The following is a 20013-nucleotide window of genomic DNA, read 5'->3' on the forward strand; positions in this document are numbered from 1 at the left end:
CTGACGAGAGGAACAGATCTGCTGAAGAACCAGATGAAACAGGCATCTACTTGTGATGAGTAGTCCTGAAACAGCATGCAATCAAAAAGGTCTACAGAAACAAAAATTAAGTTCATTAATGAAAGAGCTTCAGGAACAAATTATCACAACAATGCTACACAAGCAACCTTTATTCTCGCACTTCTTAACTTCTGAAAGCTAACCAGAGCAACTTAATAAAGTTATTTTAGGGTAATTTCTGCCATATTTTTTTTAAATATATATATTCTCTCTCATAAACTTTTTTACAGTTAGCAAGGATAAAGAAAAAGGACTCAATAATCACAAGAAAAATTCTAATTAAAGATTGTGGAGGTAGGTATAGAAAAGAAAACAGAATCTTAATACAACAAGAAGAGATCCTACACACATTTCATAAACAGAGCCCCACAAAGCAACCACCTCCACTCTGCAACCAAAAACCACAAACACAAAGGCTGGGGACAAACAAATAAAATAATTCAGTTAAACATCTAGAAGGTCTATCACCTGCAAACCGTTAAAAATCTGGATTTGACTAACAGAAGAAACTATTTGACCTGAAGTCTCCTCCATAACTAATCAAGCTGCATAGCAGTCTGGATTCTCAGACAACATTGTTGCTTCAAATAATTTGAAACCTTGACATTTAATCTTCTATCTTAAAGGTTTTATAAATTCAAATTAATAAAACATCCCATGTTCTGACAGTTTTAAAGTGCTTTGCTATTAGCTTACAATCAGTAAACAAAACACCAAAAAAAGAGCAAACCCATGAAATGAAGTGTCGATTTTAAAATGTAAAATATTTTTGGGGAAAAAAAAAAAAAAAATCCCAAAACCTATGCAGTGATGAAGAGATAAATATGTGCACAATTTTTAACAGCATGAATGAACACTTTAAAAACGGACAATGTGTGAATAGATCCAGATATCTAAATATGCATAGGTACAAGTTTCTTACCAGCTACTGGTAAATCCAGCTTTGCTCGTTTCAATTCTGATATAGAATTTTGGAGCTGGTCTATTACAAAGTCATCTTCATAGAAGAAATCCTTGGCTAAAGACTCCTGCAGAAATTCTACAAGTTCTTCCATTTGTAATTTCATCAGATGCTCTATATAAGAAAGAAATATCATACATTAAAAAATCTTGATTACGAACACTGGAAAATGTACTTAAGAGATTAGATGCTTTTGTTTCAAAGTACAATGACAAACACTTATTAATTAGGCAGATAACAGAATTCTACACCAGAAATCTATAAAATGCATTAAAAATTCACTTGCAAATCAGCATGGAAATGCTTTCTACTTATCATTCCCTACTTAGGACAATGCTTTCCAAGACGGGGCATCTTCAGAAAACTAACTACAAGTCACCTTCCTTCAGCCTTCCTATGTCCAACAGCTTCAGGTCTTTTCAGCCTGCTTCCTCAATTTACAAAACCCTGCTGTAGATCTGTACAACATATATCATCTCTTTTATTAAGAGCTTTGAAAAGCAGTAAAACATTTTAAAATTTGATATTTACAGTATTCTCATTCGTAACTGAATTAACTTCCGATGAAACAATGATGATAGTTCACATTTCAGAACCATTGCTTCAGGCTTTCTGAAAATTCAGGTACTTTTTGCCAGTTCAATCAAATTCAGGTCACGTTTTGAAAGTCATTTTACACTTATCAGATTATTTTTCTTTCCCTTTTTACAGAGCAGTAAGGCCATGTTTCCCACACAAACCCATTTGGCTTACCAGGCTGTAACTGCATACCTGCGTAGCTTCTTTAAGCATATGTATGCCTTCAGAAGTTCCAGAACGTACAATTTGTATATAGAAATTATAAAAAAAATGGTTTTTCTCTGGTAGTTCTCTAATCTTTTCTCTGTTGCCATAAGGTACTCTTGGTGTTTTGATTGCGGAGAAAGTTGCTACATACTTACTAAGCAAGCAAACCTGCACTCAGTCTTTTTCCTCAGGTCTTCCCATAAAAACAGTAGTAAATAAAAAATTTCAAGTAGATTTCTATTTGCAAATACAGAAAATGAACCAAAATGCCAAGCATAATGACTTGCCTCTAAGTGTTTAGAGCTTTCTTAAGTACAGTAATTTTAAAAGTAACCTTTTTCAATTTTCAAAGCAGTTTATGAATGACCTAAAGAATACACCCCAGTGAGACAGTGAGATAGTATCCCCACAGTTCAAGGAGAGTAAACTAGCAAGCAAATTAAGGCGTCAGTTCTGCAGAGCTCCATGTAGACCTCTGAATTTAAATAGAATTAAATTACTTCCCTAGGAAAGCCTAAGTCCCACAGTAAGACTGTATCAAACTTGAGCTACACTATATCTTTTTGATAAATACTCAAGGATATTTAGATGCTAACATCCCATCCTCAAAATCTTCTTGAATGCTTTGGAATTTAAGGTTCTAAATCACTTTGAGGAACAAAGGAATGGAATGTCCATAGACATCCATTCTGTTCAAAAATCTCAAATTTTACTTTACCTGAAGGCAAGAGATGAAAGAGAAGGCCATCCAGGCAGACTACAGAAATTCTGCATTTTAATTACGTTCTTGGACACACAATGGTATGAAGAGAGACATACACTGGTGATTCCTCATTGTTGAGCTGTTTGCTGATACAGTTTCAGGTATTTACTGTCACACTCTGGATTCTTTGTGCACTTTTTTGATTAATTTAAATCCTGTAGGGGCTAACAAGCCATTTCCAAACCACAGAACTACATTTTTTTCCTCATTATTTAATCAGCAACACAGCTCACCTCATGTCAATGGTTAAAAAAAACTTTCTTACTGTAACAACTATTTTTCTTTGGCAATCACACACATTAATAAAGCAAAGATTTTAATCTTTTTTGTGTATAAGGAAAGAAAAATACCTGTCAGAAATAGCTTAAGGCAAATGGGAAACTAAGATTTTCACACAAGGTCAAGCTACACAAAATAACACGAATCTCTGTTTCGCATTCAAATGTTTGAGAGATTTCTTACTTCTGTGTAGTTTCAGAATTGTGTAAGACATAGCAGTGAGAATCCGCTCTCCTTCAAGTATGTAGATATCCCATATCCTGAGACTTAACGTAAAGGGAGTCTGCAACAACAGAATCAGGCAACACTGTGAAAACAGCCTTTCCAAGTCACAATTAAAAACAGAAATAGAAAATAGAAAACATACTCACACGATCAAGGAAACACTGGAAAAACCACTTTGTTGTGTAAAAGCTAGTGGACATGTCCTGGGAGTCCTGTAAAAACCACAGAAGTTTAAAAATACTCACAAAAACCAAGTAATGCCTTGCACTGTCCACGAAAAAACATTTTCACCTTGAGGCCAATGTACCCAATATTCACCATAAAGAAATAATTTAGCTACATGAAACACTGCTACTTCAATCCAACAAATACAATTTCTGTCTTTTATAGTTTTTCTTTATCAGCTGAATTCACCACCTGAAGAAACGTGCATTCAGAGACGCAGAGGGTATTAACACATCTTAGACCTCCATCTTATTCTTGGGACAGAGGCACAGAGGATTAAACCCTCCCTCAAGAAAATAAATTAATATTCTGGAGCAACCAAAGTTCAGGGACTGGTTCCCCTTACTCTTTCATTTCTCTACAGCAAGGCTGCCAATTCATGCCAAAGGCTGAAAAGATTTTGTGACAAGAATACCTATCTACCAGAAACCAGCCTAAAACAGTCACATTCTTCAAACACAGGACCTCAAAACAGCACCTGGACTGATAAGCAATTTCATTCCTTAATTAAGGGGCCTAACTTCCCCTAGGGCATAGACGGTCCACCTGGCATGCCACCCCATTCAGAGAGGGCTAAAGCTTCTTTGCAGTTTCATGGAGCTCCTCAAAGTTGTTTACAGTTAGAGAAAAGGGCGAAGTAGAAGTCGAAAAGTTAAGAAATTCTGAATTCACTTTGGGATAACACCACATTCTGTGCCGGTCACATTCACCTTTTTCCAAAAATTTCAAGGATACAAACACTGAATAAGCAATGGACCAAATCCCTCTGGCTTATCTGCAGGCTTTACCTTCATCGTTCAGTCAGTTAAAATGAGCTCATCATAGTAATAAATCCACAGTAAGAAATGAGGAAAAATAATTCTTAATATCATTTAAATAATTTTTATGACAATCTCATTTTGGTAGTCTTAAAAAAAAAGCAGACAAAATCAAAAATCACCTTATTTTGAGATTTTTCTAACATCTAACAGAACCATCATCAGCCTACTGAAAGATAGATATAACGGACGATGCCTTTCCGTGATTAAAAACTGATTGCTATTAAATTTAATGCCACTAAACTAATTCATACAAAAATAGAACTATGTTCTGATTTAAAACTGAAAAAGAAATATATATAATAAATACATGTAGTGAATGTTCTCTGGATCTGCACCTCTGGATCAGTACTTCTGAAGGGAGATACTGAAGCATTTTATTTAAATTAGCTTTTTCAATTCCTAAAGCATCTTTCTGCACTCTTCTGAAACTTCCTTTTCCAAATGACCCAAGGAGAGGGAGAGGTCTTGCTTATTAAATGCAGTAATAAGGGGTATATAAGCAATTAAAAAAAATTAAACAACATGCTGGCATTAGCTTGTATCACCTCAGTCATGTATAATTATTTTTGGATTTCTGGTAAGTATAAGGGCCTTTTACCATGTACCGCTAAAACCACCCAGTCTCCTTGGGATTATTCTATATTTTGTTTTTAAAACGTGATGACACTAAAAATGAGAATAAGATGGTATTTCCAAACGAGAATCATTATATTGCATGCACTGTAAAAACTAAACACACAACTTCAGTTTCAGAGCCAAATTAGTTACAGAACTGGCCTTGAATTTTTTTTAAAATATGACGACATCATCTTGCCTGACTAACTCTGACTTGACCTTTTAACAGAAGAATGGGGTTTTTCCTAACCAAATCTGCCTAATTCCATGTCATGAGCAGGTCTTACAGCATGCTGTCAAAAAAAGACTAAAATTCTCTTTTGTAATACAACAGGCACACATTAGAGTAGAACAGAAGAGACTATTTCAGTTGGAAGGGACCTACAACGATCATCCAGTCCAACTGCCTGACCAATTCAGGACTGACCAAGTCAAACACTGACAGGCTTGAGGCATCAACCACCTCTCTAGGAAGCCTGTTCCAATGTTTGACCACTCACTCTGTAAATAAACGCATTCATTCCAACCTAAACCTCCCCGGCACAGCTGAGAACCATTCTCATGCATCCTTAGATGCATTCATTCATTGCCAAGGCGGTAGTCTGCTCCCAAATTGCCTTTTTTCTATTTTCAAAGAAGATATATAGTAAACAGAAAATAATATAGTCCTGGGAAGGTAATGTTTGTAAGCAGCTATCACTCCTAAAAGATGTTGCTGCAACTGAACATCTCTCACACTGCCTCTTAAGACTTGGAGATGGATTCTAGCAGAACCAATGTGATTGTAAAAGAAAATTCTTAATAACTATTGCAAGAGCATTTTTGTCCCATTAGAAAAATAATTTGTTGCTAAGAACAAACACAGCCAATATTAGCAAAAAAATAAAGAGCATATTATTTCCTAATTAAGAGCATTAGAAGAGATAACACTCAACATCTAGCTTCATAAAAATACTACGGAGCATATGTAAATTTTAAAGGGACTATTAACTCCTCTTATAAAGGGTACTTTTCAAACGGAGATTAAAAGAGGTTGGTTGCAAAGTCACCTCTGTCCAGAGATGAGGCACAAAGCTGTACATACAATAAACTCTCAAAAAATGCTTTAACATCAGTTTGCTATACAGCAGGTTGCACAAGGCCAGGCACAAGGACCACATATTTTCCTTAACTCAGAGGTCAAAAGCGAGACAAATACTCAATTTAATTAATCTTAGGATCCAATTTTATCATATCTCTGCCAAGGGGCACTGTAGCTTTGTCTGTCATCAAAACAGCAGCACTTCTGCCCCTTGGAGCTTTGCATTTTTTTCTGAAGTTTGAGGTAATCTTAACCTAGTGGGTTAACCTGAGCTGAAGCAAGATAGCAAGTTGTAAATTAGTAATGCTTTTACTGTGATATAAATACTTACCAAATGCTGCTTCAGTTTGGACAAAAATTTTTTCAGTATTTTGTCATGATGTTCTTGAAACCTCAATAGTTTTGGAAAACCAGGAATAAAAAAACCTACGAAAAGAAGTTGACCATGTTAACTGGTGTCTGTACTACAAAAATCACGTTTAAAAAAGGCATTCTGAGCTCTGAAAACATTATCCTTCTATAAGACCACTGGATCTGGACAGATATTCACAGCAATATTATGATGGCCATATATGGGTACCACATACTCCTGCCTAAATGACTACAGCAGAACATCAGTGCATGCCCTCAGTGACTATTATTAGATTAGGAATCGTAACTGACAGCAGATCCATCAGTTCTACGTTAGCCTACCCACTATAAGATCATGGGGAAAACAAATTTACAATTGTTCTTTAAAAAACAAAGCCAAAAACCACAACCTACGCCAACTAAAACTTTTAAAAGCAAAAAGACATAAATCAGGATTATGCCCAGCAAATTCCTGATAGAAGCTACTGGAATTGTCTGCACTGAAGAAAAGACCAGAAAAAAAAGACAAAAGCAACATTCTGCCAAGACAAATATCATGAGTATATAGTATAAAGTAAAGCTCGTGAGCTCACACAACTGAAACTAAGGGCATATAAATAAAACTCTAGTAGTTTTAGCGATCGTACACTGGAAAAAAAGAAAGCACCAAGATCCCCTTCCAATTCAGTTATCACAAGAGTTAAAAAAAGTCTGAGAACAAACACATAATACTAGCCATGAAACCTGAAATGTAAAAGAAAGTTAGTACAGCTACACAGCAGGAAAAGAAACCATTCAAAGATCCTGCAAAAAGCTGAAGCTGTGTTCAGATCAGACAAAACAGATGATCAAACACTGGCAGTGCAAAAATGTGAAAAACAAGCCTCCCTCCCCAAAAAACAACTTACAAAAGACATTAAAAAATACTAACAGATATATTTTAAAACACCTTGGAAGGAGAAAGTCTGATAGAGAATTTGCAGGTTCAACAGTCTGTGAAGATTTCTAGAACTGCTAAAACTTCAGAGAAGCTAAAGTCAATTCTAAAAACAAGTTAACTTTTGCATGAAAGACACTGGGGAGGTCCCCAAGTCAGAACCCTAAACAGCTCTAGAAGAACTCAAAGATGAACTTGCTGAAATATTGACTCTACAACACCTTTCGCTTAAAATACCAGGAGTCTGGAAAGTGGCTGACGTTAGCTCAGCTTTTCTTCAACTGGTTTTCAGTCCAATATTCAGGTCAACACTCCAAGAGGAAACCGACAGAAACCATAATGAAGGAAATCGGGGTAAGTGGACATCCAGACAGACGCAACGCATCAGAGAAGAACCAACATGGTTTTTACAAAGACAGGTCATGTCTCTTAAATCCACTGGGCTTTCCTGAATAAACCAGTGAGCATGTAGGGTGCTATCCCCAAAGTAGCTTCATTTCTTCAGTCCAACTCCTAAAGCAGCTAATCCAAAGAGTTAAAAGACAGTAAAATAAAAAAGACAAAAGGCTTCACCCATGAAGTTGCATAGGAGTTTGTGCTGGGACCTAAGCTATTTGACATGTGCCATGTGTCCATACTGTAAACACTCAGTCAAGTCCTAGCCACCCTGAAAAAGCACTGGAAAATCCAGAAAAGGCAGGGAGTCACAGAAACTATCGAAGTACAAAACCACTCTGTGTCAAGAACAGATTCAAACACTATGTCTGATCAGCCTTCAGCAAAGAAACAACTGAAGGGAAATACCACCAAGTGCCAGGGGTGAACAGGTTACAAACATTCACTGTCTTGTCTAAGGCAAAATCTAGAGGGCATCATTGAGAAACCATCATGGGGCAGAATCAAAACAAAAATGGAAGAACACAGTCCAAAGTCAAACGCAATGAATCATTTAAGGAAGAAAAGTCTCCTGGGAACTATTAAAGGCAAAACAAATCTTCATCTCAATAAGTTCCTTTAGAAATTCTTTCAGTCTTTAATACATTTTCCAGGAGGTATTGATCTTTGGTTGCCTTATTCTCAGACATTTTACTGAATTTTTTTTTTTCTTAATGTAAACAGTGAATGACTACTTCAAAGCTAATTAGCTATCATTAATAACACTAGAAGGTGCTTTTTCCATGGGAAGTTGCTCTTTCAATTTATATACACCAACTCATTCTCTTTAATTTTTAAGACTACAGAAAGACCACCAGAAAGAGCTTTCAAAAACCTAGATCGTTTTCAGGGTCAGACACCTCTATTTTATCGTTTAGAGACTTCACATCATCCATACAACATGAAACATCAGAGGCCAATTCATGCCTTGGTTTCAAGTGGTGTTACGCTAGATATTAGTCTGGCTATGTATCCGAGACACATGGGTGGCACCCAAAAAACATTCCAAGTTTCCAGATCACAGGCAGAAGAGAAAAACAGATGAAAAACCACGCCTACAGAGAGGAACTTTTAACCATCCTACTTTTGCCAGTATGATTCTAATTGAACTACTCAGCCCACCCCTATAAACTCCATAGAGAGATGCTCATTTCAGAGAACCATCTGATGGTCAGTGGCATCAAGCATAATTATAAAAGTTTTCCTTCATAAGTATCGGCAATTTAGAATTGAAATTATTTAGGCTTTAAAGAGTTGGCAAATAGTGCTTGAAACTACTTTCCCTAAAGAACAACGCAGGAAAAAGTGCAAAGGTTACATGACATCAGTTACATCAGTTTTAAAGTTTCCCTTCCAGAATCTCCAGTGTTATTTACAGTAACACTGCACTGTGGCATAAACTCATTTAAAACACATACATTCTAAGATCATCAGAAACCTAGGCTGGAGATTATCTGGTCCAACCTGCTGAAAGTGGGACCTTAAATTAGGTTGGTAACTTTTAATAAATGATAAATTGGGAACACATAAGTTATAATTCGGGTTTTGTCAGGATATCTATAAACTCAAACTTCCTTGATGTCTTGTTGCCAAGACAGCTTCAATTATGGAAATTTGCTAAAAAAGCCCCAAGTTCTAGATAATATTTACTTTTTCAGGTTTCCAAGAACTACAGCTTTTCCAAATCACCGTGTTATTAACATCAACAAAAGACGCTGGAATTCCTGGAGTTGTTCCATACAAATAGCCATGGAACACGCATCGATCATACTAAATTCAGCACAGAAAGAGTACAACCAATAACATAAAAGTAACAAGACCATGAGAGGAGAAAATGCTGTGTAAGGCAGAGATAAAGGATAAAACCAAGAAACCCAAAGTTAATGCCTAGGCACAAGTCAATTTTTTACTGTGGATTCCTATCCTGCCAAATGACAGCATAGCTGCAATACTATTTAATACTTTCCGTATTAGGCTTCCACTCCTATTTTATTGCTATATAGATGTCTACATAACCAGCTTTCAATTGGTTACATTCCCTGAGAGATTAAGAGGAAAGAAAACATCTGATTTTCATTTAAAACTATTTGAAAGATACCACATATAAAAACAATTACTTACAATTATGGGTGAGCTCCAGTAACATCCACTGGCCCCCCAGCTGAAAGCTCCCACTATGCCTTATTTTGATTATGCAAACAGAACAGCATAGCTCCATTTTCAAATAATTTACAACTTAAATGGGGCAGGTTGAAACCTAATATATACTGAGTAACACAAAACTCCATACCATGCATAGCATGCTTTGGACCAGAGAGAAGTTTCACCAAGGCCCAGAAGGCATCTTCTTCATTCATGTACATCAGGAGCAAAGCTGTGATCTGGCTCATTCCCTGACAGTATCCAACTTCCTGAAAATCAGACAGTGAAAATATTAAAATGCTGAAAACAAAAGCCTCATAACCATGAGCTGTTAGTTTTTCCTTGAGCTAGGAGAAGAAAGAGGATGCCTGCCTAGATGTCAAAAGTTCTGTAATTATGGCACCACCAAACACACTTAATAATTGAACATTTAAAATATTGACAGAAGGGATGATGCACAACCCTCCAACTGAAAGGCAAACTTTTGAAGTCTTGATTGTTTATTAGAACTCTCTACTGATGCACAAAATCCTTGTCAGTAGTAATAATTTCAAGTAAATGTATCATCTTATTCTCCGAATGGACGTGTTTTCCTTTTAGTTGCTATTTGCATTTTTTTGTGTGGAGGGGGGTCTTGCTTTGTTTGGCTTTACAGTCAGAGCACCATCTGATACACACAGGACTTTTTCAAGAGTGACTCGTAACTATTAACTTGCTCAAGTTTACTGCTCATAGCCAAGTAAATGCAATAAATCCAAAGAAAAAACAATTTATTGTTCCAAAACTGAACTTGAGTGTTTCCTCTGCTCTTAATTTTGCCTTTTATAGCAGGAACCAACTGTCACTATCGCTTAGCTGCTCAGATAACCCCACTGATAAAGTATTTGTAAGGACAACGACTTAAATGGTGGATAAGTTTTCTCAGGTTTACAAAGTTCTCAGCAGAACTTTGCTCTAGAGATAAAACCAAAGCATAAAGAACTGCTATACTCGAAGAGGAAAAATGCAACAACCTAAGTGCAAAATAAAAACCTCACTGCAGTATTTCTATCATCACACTTCAAAAGTCAATTTTAAACAGTACTTTTCATGCAACTTGAAGATATTAGTCCAATGTTCTACAGGAGATACAGAAAGATCCTTCCAGAGTTTTTATTTCTCAGTGTGTCAAGGCTGCTTACAACGAAAAGCTTAAGATACCAAGTGAAAGACAAGGAATTCTAGTAATGTAAGTTCTTTCATGGGCCAACAATTGCAAGGAAACAGAAACTGAAACAGGATAAAAAGGTTACATTGCCCAGAACTTTGAAAAATGAAACAAAGTGGTATTTAATTAAAGTGACTGCTTAATTTCACTTTCTCCTTAACTTCACATTTTTTTACATTGAAGTCTAAGGAGCTGCTGATGGATATAAAAGGAAAGATGTACAAAAATGATCAAAATGGGCACAATGAATGAGGGAACAGTGCATAAAAAACAGTTAAATGGACATGATAGCATTTATGCTTCTTGTCTTTTGGCTGCACACAAAATAGATTATATACATAAGTTTCTAACCCTTATGATGTAGTCTGGAAACCTCACTACAAATTCTCATCCAGGACTGCAGCCAAGACAGAGGGCTTAAGTAAAGAAGATGAAATTTTTAAAACCATTTTCCATTTGTTAGAATCCTACAGGTTACCAAATAAGCCCATTTACTCCAACATGCATCTTTCTCCAGTGTGTTTTCCTTCCCATCGGTAGGCACATAATATAATGGGTGAAAACATCAGTAGAATAAAACTCCAGCAGAGCACAAATTCATTACTCTTCTTAGACGCAATACTTCGTTTCAGTTGAACTGTATGCACAGTTCAGCCTGTCCAATAAGACACTCACAATCAAGATCCTTTATTTTAACTTCAGCTCAAAACATGTCAACAAATAACTTATTTCTGTGTACTTCCAAAGGTCTCTGAATAGTTTGGGGTTTTGGGGGTTGGTTTTTGGGGAGGTCTTTGGTGGGGGGAAGAAAGAAGATACAGAATTGCAAGCTGTTGTCTTACAGCATGCTGAGAGAATCCATATTTAAGTGTGAAGGTACACAACTTACCGTATTATATATGGAATATGCAGCTAAAACATGGAATAAAGATTGTTGCCTGGAGAAACAAGAGTAGAAAAGGAAAATACTATAATATTGTCTTTTGTAAAAACAGAAAAACATAAAAATACTGAACTGTGTTTTGGAGACTTGTTTGCCCAATTTAACTTGTCTAGCACTAAAGAACAGGACAAGCCACACTCTACAATGATATGTGCTTCTGATTTCAAACCAACGCTATATTTAGCACTTTTCTGATGTTTTTACATGTTGAAAGGTTTCAAAAAATTCCTATAATATTTTGAGAAGGCAATGATGTCCAATAATCATTTTTACAGACAGGTAAAGTGAAACATAGGATGGGCTTCATTTCAAACACAGATTTATTCTGAATGAATTATTTATTCTGGATGTCCAACTTTAAACACCCCAGACCTGATTTCTGTGCTTGCAGAACACTAACAGCTGTTACTCATTTCAGCAACGCAGAAGAGTTGAAATACACAAAGCAACCACAAAGGTGTCTGAATCTCGGCACCCAAATGAAAGGATGCTGTAGTGACTGCCGCTGTCAAACTGAAGAAAAACCACCACCAACTCCGACTCAGCATCCCACGCTCAGTCCTCCAGAGAGCACTGATCTCCATGTACCTCAGAGTCAGAATTACAGAGAGCTTCTGTGATTTATTGGGGAGAGAATTTGGAAACCTGAATGTCTACTTTCATCTACAACTAAAATCGCTAAAATTTAACTGCATGCTGTCTTTTTCTGTTCAGTGAAACTCCCTCTGCCTGTCACTAATTAAATGTATAGACGCAGATATTAGCAGCTTAAAAAAAGAAAGCATAAGCAAAAAGCTGTGTATTTTCTATTGGGAGGAGGATGCATACTTGGAGAATTTTCCCAAAACATCTAGATTATGGCATTTTTGTTTGCCCTTTTGTGGAACTGAAGCTTAGCCATGCCTCAGTAACCAAAGTGTAACAGGTATTAAGCCAGAATCTTATTTTACAAGGACAAACTAAAAGGTCCCAAATGTCCACAGGAACCCTCTGTATATTCAGTTGACCATATAAAACTGAAGAGTTTGATCTCATTCATAGTAAGATACATAAAATAATGGTAATTTTAGTACTATTTACACCAGATGATACCACTAAAGACCTGTAAAAGAATGAACCTTCAAAGACATCCAGTCTACTTAAAAGTCAAGCAAGCTATTGATTCACCTGGGGGACTTAATTTCATTGCTATGTGAAATGACTTCTGAATTTTTCATCAAGGCATCACTGGAAATACATAATAAATGTACAATAATTTCAAGATCTATTCCAAGTGTGAAACCACTTTATGCAGCCAAAGGCTTTCCTGGGGACTCTGAGGGCAAGCTTACAACACCGTTACAGGGACTGGAGCTGCCTCTGCTTCTGTTAACCCCAAACTGACGGGGTAGCAAGCTTCTGCTAACACGTAAAATGTGTGCATAAAAACTAACTGAGGTCCACAGGCAACACAGCCATTTTTGCATGGCACCGTGTCAGTACTACTGAGAGGCAAGGCGTGTCAGCTCCGGTACAGACAGCACTGCACAAACGCATCTCAACTACAGCGGCTGCACAGAACAGCTCTCAGCTTGGGAATTTGGCTTTGTACTCCATCCTGCTTTGCAGCCCATATTTAGAATTTGTCCACAAAATACCTAGAGTAATAATCTAAGAAAATGTTTGCTTTATTATCACATTAAAGTCTACAGCTCTTTGAGTATTGCTTTTGGAAAGAGCAGACTACTGTAGGATCTGCCTTTGAAAGAAAAGGAGATTAAAAACTGAACTAATACAGTCACAGAAGGGAAAAGATACCCTCTTCATCTCAGCAGGGTGCTGATGCTGCAAGCTAGCAACAATGCTGAGGTTTGTATCGCCACTTATTTCCCTATGAAGCATTTTTAAAGATGACAGCTGCCTCATATTCCTCAATGACAATTAAAAAAAAAAAAAACCCAAAACCACCAACATTTTGAAGAAATCCAAAAGCATTAAGGCCTACATTTGTAAATAATTAAATGCTCACATCTAAAATACTGCTTTATTTGGTTCTGAATTAGATATGAGAAGAGGAATATAAAATCCAAAGTAAAGCTAAAATTTCTGGGAAGATAAAAATCATTAGAGATGCAGAAAGTTATTCTGTTTTTGAAAATACACAGTTAAACAAAATGATTGGGTACTAAATCTTAATTTATTAGCTTGGAATTCCCATGCTTTTCTATTTACAGTATCTGAGACTGGTTTTATGAAATATGAAATAAGATGAGAACAGTTTAGAAATGGCTTTCTTTGGACTGCTACTGATCACCTCATAGGGAGGAAAAACTGGTTGGTTGGAAGTGACCAACTGGTTTTGCAGTATTAACAGTAATAACATAATTGCACAGACAATCCTGCTTCGAAAGTTTTGAGCTTACTTTCAATAGTCACGCATAAGATGAAGAGGTCTAAGGCAGATCGGAAGTCAGTTTTAAGATAAACACACCAAAACCTTTAATTTACTTACTTAACACCGTATCTGTCTCGAAACATTATATGGTCTCTGTATGTTCGATTTACATCAAGATCAATTTGCCTAATATCTGGTGAAGACCCTCGTGCTTGAAACTTCAATTTCTGGGAAAAGAGTAAAGAACAGAAATTAAATTTAAAATTGTGAACTCTAAAATAGCAGGAACTTTCCTGACTGAAGACCTATATTGGTGTATTTGCCATCTCACGATTTAAAATACTTAATATAGAATAGCAACTCACAAGATAACAATTTTGACTTCCAAAATAGGCATATACATCTATAAACTCTACAGAGTCAGACACATCACAGTATAGATGTGAAAAGACTAATCCTGTAACACACATTTCTGTGACACACCATTCACTACCCATATTCAGGGCTATGTTTCAGCATTTCAAATTTGTAATTGCTCTTTCTCAGGCAGGTACACCACTAGAGAAAACAAAGTGAATTTTACTACTCAGGAACAAGAACCTAAGATGCAGATGCTCCAGACTGGACTTTCAGCAAACAATTTAGTGTGGTTTTCATACTATTCCTGCCTGTAATAGCTACATAGCTGTTCGTTATTATCTAAGTATAGATAATGGACATTTCTTTAGTAATTTCTTCTCTCTTTCTGTTCTAATCTAATTTAGTTGTAGGATACCTCTACTTTAGCACTTGCTTTAATGTTTTATAATTAAATCCAATTTTGCAATTGAATACTTGGGAAGTCTGCACAGCTTAGATTGCTACCTTATTTTTCACACTTAAAATAATTTTCTCTTGACATTCATTCATTCATTCTCACTTCTGTCCCTAAAAGTTGAGTTTGCAAGACATTTTTAACTGGATTCAGCATGGTATTTTCAAAATATCACACCTAAGTAGGCATTATTAGAGAATATGACCGACAATCAAAATCCAGAATTCTACAGATTCTGGTTGCAAGAAAACAAAAAGGTTTAAAGACAAAAATAAGAAGAACAAAAGGATCAAACAGGGAGCAATAGCATCCATTCAGCCTGCTGAGTTCAACCAGAAGCTTCACGCACATCAGGAATTACCTGTAAGTCAGTGAATCAACCGGTAGCAGCCATTAACCAGCCACTAACTACGATCTCAGCTTCGTGCACCTTCCAATACAATTTAAAGTAAAAACATGCAGCATGATTTGTCCTCCAGACAGACAGAAAAGAAGGGAAGAGAAAATTTATAGTTTTAAGGTGGCATGAGGACTCAGAACGTACGATTTGTTGGAATATAGGAAAAGAAGCACCCTGAGTCCTTGCCATCACAGACGCCTCTAGTGTGAGTGAAATGCAAGGGTACCTGAAGGCTGGGAAACGGGAAGGATGGAAAATTAAGAACTGGTAGTTGGCCTGCACAGAGAATGAGAGAAGCTGTTTGACCTACAGCAAGCGTCAAAGTGTGTCTTTTCCTTCTAATTTTAAGGTGTGTAATTTGTCAGAGATACTTGTAATGAGGAGCATTAAAATCACTTCAGGAAATGGGAAAAATGGAGAGCAGTAAAACGAGCTTATCGCAAAAAGATAAACTAGGATAATGATGGAAGAAACTCTTTCTACTTTCGTATCTGAACTACAAACACTTTTTTGTTTTGCACTGAGCACTAGATGGCATTAATCACCGCTGAAGATTAAGTCACTTTTTTTTTTTTTAAATGCTTCTGGTTTTACTCAGTATTCTTTCCTATAACTACATTATTCAGCATGAACTCTGTTTTATACCTTTTGGATCCGGCACCAGTCTTACTTAAAAAGTTAAGCAAAATATAATAGTCAGAAAGAGCAGTCTGTCAGACTGAAGAGCAATAAATAATTTAAGAGGAAGATCACAGAGGCCAAGATTTAGATAACATCAATGCCAACATCGATCTTCTTTCCTGAGCTTATAAGATTCCTTGTCTACTCAGACCCAAAGTCTCAGCTCCAAAGAAGCTCCAAAATTCAAACACTCTACAACACTCACTTGCATTTATGTTAGCTAAACTCTCCCTATAATCCTTTACCAGAGAGAGAGACGGAAAAGAAAAGACAGGAAAAAGATAGAATTTTAAAGGATTAAATTCTCCTTCTGCGTTACTAGCCTGCACATGAACCTTACTCTCCGCTCTTGGGTCTGAAGTTTAGCTCCGATGGCCATCTGCTGTATTCACACCCACAGAAAAAGTACAGTTAGTAGGGAAAAATTTAGATGAACGTAACTACAAGAATTCAGAGGTTGCTTTAACTGCTACTCAGGGTGAGGAGAAGACATGGCTATTTCTTTATTCTCTAAGTAGGACACATATTTAAGCGGACAATTTATGCCTGTAGAATTCTGTGGGGTTAACATCCCCTCATCAGGTGCACCGCGGAGAATACAGTCAAGCAAGCAGACAGTGCTTTGTAAAGGGATATCTAAGCTTCACTTGAAGATGAGATGGCAGAAAGACAGCCCGTGTGTTCTGGCTTTTAGAAGATTAAGGCACCAAGCACCATCTCCTCCAGAATACTAGAGGACCTCCTCTTTGTGGTATTCAGCCATGAAGATGCTGGCTTAATAGACATTTCTCAAAGAAGAGCTCTGGTTTCAGATGTTTCTGTCTTACTGGGACAGGAGTTCTGCTTTATTTTGATTTGCTTTGCATTTAGAAAGGCTTTTGCAAGGATCTGAGCATGGGAAAAGAAACAGAAGATAAAATTAATTACATGAATTACAAAACCAAGAAAAGCTGGTAAAGTGCTTTTCAATACATAGCCTTTTTCCTAGCTAAAACAAGCAGTAGAGCTCCATGCAACTTCTAATCCTTTTTCTTTTTTTAAACAGTGCATGACAAAAACTTAATAAAGCCTGTAGTCTTAGTATTTGAAATTTTTTTATTAAGTGTAAAATTCTACGAACTCACATTATAAAAGTCTTTCATTTCTTCTTTCATTTTAGGGACGTCGAGTAGTAAAGACCAGACTTGCCCTCTGAACTGCAGTGGGATTCCTTTATAAATTCTCCTATGAAACTGTAAAAAGAAAAGAAAATATAAATGCAGTACAATCTACAATGTTCTGAACAAGAGGAAGAGTGAGACACAACATGCTAAAGAGAAAAATGCAATTTTATCAACTGTTCTAGCAAAGGGACGACCTGCTGGGGACAAAGTGTTCCAGTGTTTTTTGAGGGACTGTAAGTGTCCAGTGACGCCATCTGGGGCCTCTGTTGATGGAACCAGCAGAGGCACAGGGAACAAAATGGACACAGAGGCCAAAACATCAGTCTGACCAGGGGATGCTTACAAGCCAGGACTTTAGCATGTAGGAAAGCCTATCAAAATTGTATCATCTCTGCTGAGCAGCACTTGTTCCACAAATATTGGAAAGGCTACTCCAAATTCTGTAATTTAGACACAAGTAATCATATTCTTAGCAAAACAGTATTTCAGGACAAGCCACAAATAACTCACTATAATTACAAACTATAAATGTGAATGGTGAAAGGCAATCAGCAATATCGCAAAGCTTTAATGATTACCAGTAAAAAAACCCCGCACATTCGATTTTTGAACTTTTGTAAAACTGCAACAGTGTGTTGAAATGTATGTATGCATACCAAACAAACATGTGGGATCACAAAAAACACGCAGGATGTGCCATTTCTAAAGCCAACAGATTTCAGATCATATTTCTAAACTAATAATCAGTTTTCTAAATGTATATTAAAACATTTGCACAAAAACAGCATATAAGATATTCTAGCTATGGTTTCTAGGAATACAGAACAACCTACCATGCAACTCTTAGCTGTGAAATAGAAAATTAAATTCCCCATTCCTGACACGTTCTGCTCTGACACAAAAAGCTTGTATTAGAAAACGGGTCAGAAGGGGATAACTCAGTACCCGTGCGTAACTTGAGTCATTATATAGACAACCTATCAGTCTTGCCTTTGACATGTCACCACCCTTGCACTCTCATCCAGTGGCTGGGTTCTTAGTGGGCTTATTAAAAAAAAAAGAAAAAAAAAAAAAAGACAAGAGCACTGACAACTGTCTTCCTCAGTTCTCTTCTGATTCATATCTGTGTTGCGGCGTTTAGGAACGTGAAGAGCCTCTAAACAGAGAAAGACGGACTAGTTGTCTGAAGTCTTGGCTTTATGTAGCCAGGAGAGACTCAAGATAAGTAAAGCCTCAGAGCAATTGAAGCCTAGTAATTCTAAAAACACACCAAGATGTTATATTTCAGGAGACATGCCTAACAAAAGAAAAAACAGAGAACTCTAACAAAGGCAATGAACCTTTCTGAGGTTCTGGTTTTGCCATCACTTTAATGATGGCACAGGGAGACAATCACATTTAAAAGAAGGAAACACACACGACCCCCCCTCCCCGACAGTTTATTCTTTGCATTTACCCTACAATGAAAATTAGACCTTAAAAACTTCAGCTGACAAAACTATCATGTCTTTGAAACATTTATACAAGTTATGTTTGGAACATAAGAAATATTTTAAAAGCAATGTACTCCTCAAAGACAGGATCCTTTTTTCTTTTTCATATATTTCACGTCTCCAGTTTTGGAAGATTAATGAGCCTCTCATTGCAGTGTATTTGCAAACCTCCTGCTGCTTGAGATATATCAGATCTTTGAAGGTGTCTTTAATGCCAGCAAGCACTCATGTCTGGATTTTAGAACGCGCAACTCTTACACAAGTAAGGTTAGGCCTGTTTTTCCCGTCTCCTTTTCAAATGAAATTTTAAACTTGTATAAGATGCAACAGCAATCCTGGAGGCCGTCCACAAAGAAAATGCTGTGCTTTTTAAAGAAAACTCTGCTGCTTTAATATTACTAAGAACGCTAAAGCAGCCACACTTCTAGTGTGAGCACAGCTATGTCAGTACAGTTTCCTCTGTAAGGATGAAGAACAACGTGCAGTGCTACAAAGCGCCCTTCTCTGTAAATGTACACCCAGACTTCAGCTCACGCGGAGAACTTCAGCGTGTGTGTCAACCCAGACACAAGGATAACTGCTTGCGAGAGAGAGGAGAATTGAGTCTTTTGAAAGCCAAGCAACACCAACTGCAGTAGAGTCATCCTGAGAAGAGATCAGTCTGTCTACTGGAAAGCAGAATGAGCCAAATCTGTGATATCTTTTCTAGGAACTCAAAAGGAACAAAGAAAAAAAATAAATGTAGTGTTATATGTCCCCACTGACATGCAGTTGTATTCCTCAGACTCATGGTATGGCAACAGAGTACCTGGATAAACATTTTCACCAGTTAATTATCATTTTCTAACTCGTTTTCAAATATCTCCAACAGCCATACGGTTATTAATGAAGAGAATCCATCGAAGAACAAATTCTCAAGATTATTGTTGTTCTAAATGAGTATTTTGGGAGAGGGTCAGGTGGATATCATTGGCCAGAAATAAGCCTTTGTAATAATAGTTTATTACCAAAATAGAACTAAAATAAATTCAAACCTGCCAAGTTTAACGGTTTAATGTCCCGATGGAGATTGGTGACAAGTGGTGTCCCTCAGGTGTCTGTACTGGGACCAGTACAGTTTAATATCTTCAGTTACACAGATGTAGGATCAAGTGCACCCTCAGCAGTTTGCAGATGACACCAAGCTGAATGATGCAGTGGAAATGCCCGAGGAACGGGATGCCATCCAGAGGGACCCGGACAAGCTTGAGAAGTGGG

General features: G+C 36.9%; 1 protein-coding gene across 5 annotated transcripts in view; it reads right to left on the minus strand.

Moving 5' to 3' along the window:
• Positions 1 to 20013, minus strand: part of USP6NL (USP6 N-terminal like) — a 124993-nt gene that overhangs the window by 12800 nt on the left and 92180 nt on the right. For all 5 annotated transcript variants that reach the window (XM_086744823.1, XM_086744846.1, XM_086744828.1 and 2 more), the window contains 8 exons: positions 17225 to 17332; positions 14323 to 14432; positions 11778 to 11826; positions 9830 to 9950; positions 6148 to 6242; positions 3221 to 3286; positions 3033 to 3132; positions 983 to 1135 (listed from right to left, as the gene is read on the minus strand). In XM_086744823.1, the coding sequence (XP_086600949.1) occupies positions 983 to 1135; positions 3033 to 3132; positions 3221 to 3286; positions 6148 to 6242; positions 9830 to 9950; positions 11778 to 11826; positions 14323 to 14432; positions 17225 to 17332 (802 nt within the window). The remainder of the gene's footprint in view (positions 1 to 982; positions 1136 to 3032; positions 3133 to 3220; positions 3287 to 6147; positions 6243 to 9829; positions 9951 to 11777; positions 11827 to 14322; positions 14433 to 17224; positions 17333 to 20013) is intronic.

The sequence above is a fragment of the Chlamydotis macqueenii genome, chromosome 1 (genome assembly GCF_036417535.1).
Source record: "Chlamydotis macqueenii isolate bChlMac1 chromosome 1, bChlMac1.mat, whole genome shotgun sequence".
NCBI classification, from domain to species: domain Eukaryota; kingdom Metazoa; phylum Chordata; class Aves; order Otidiformes; family Otididae; genus Chlamydotis; species Chlamydotis macqueenii.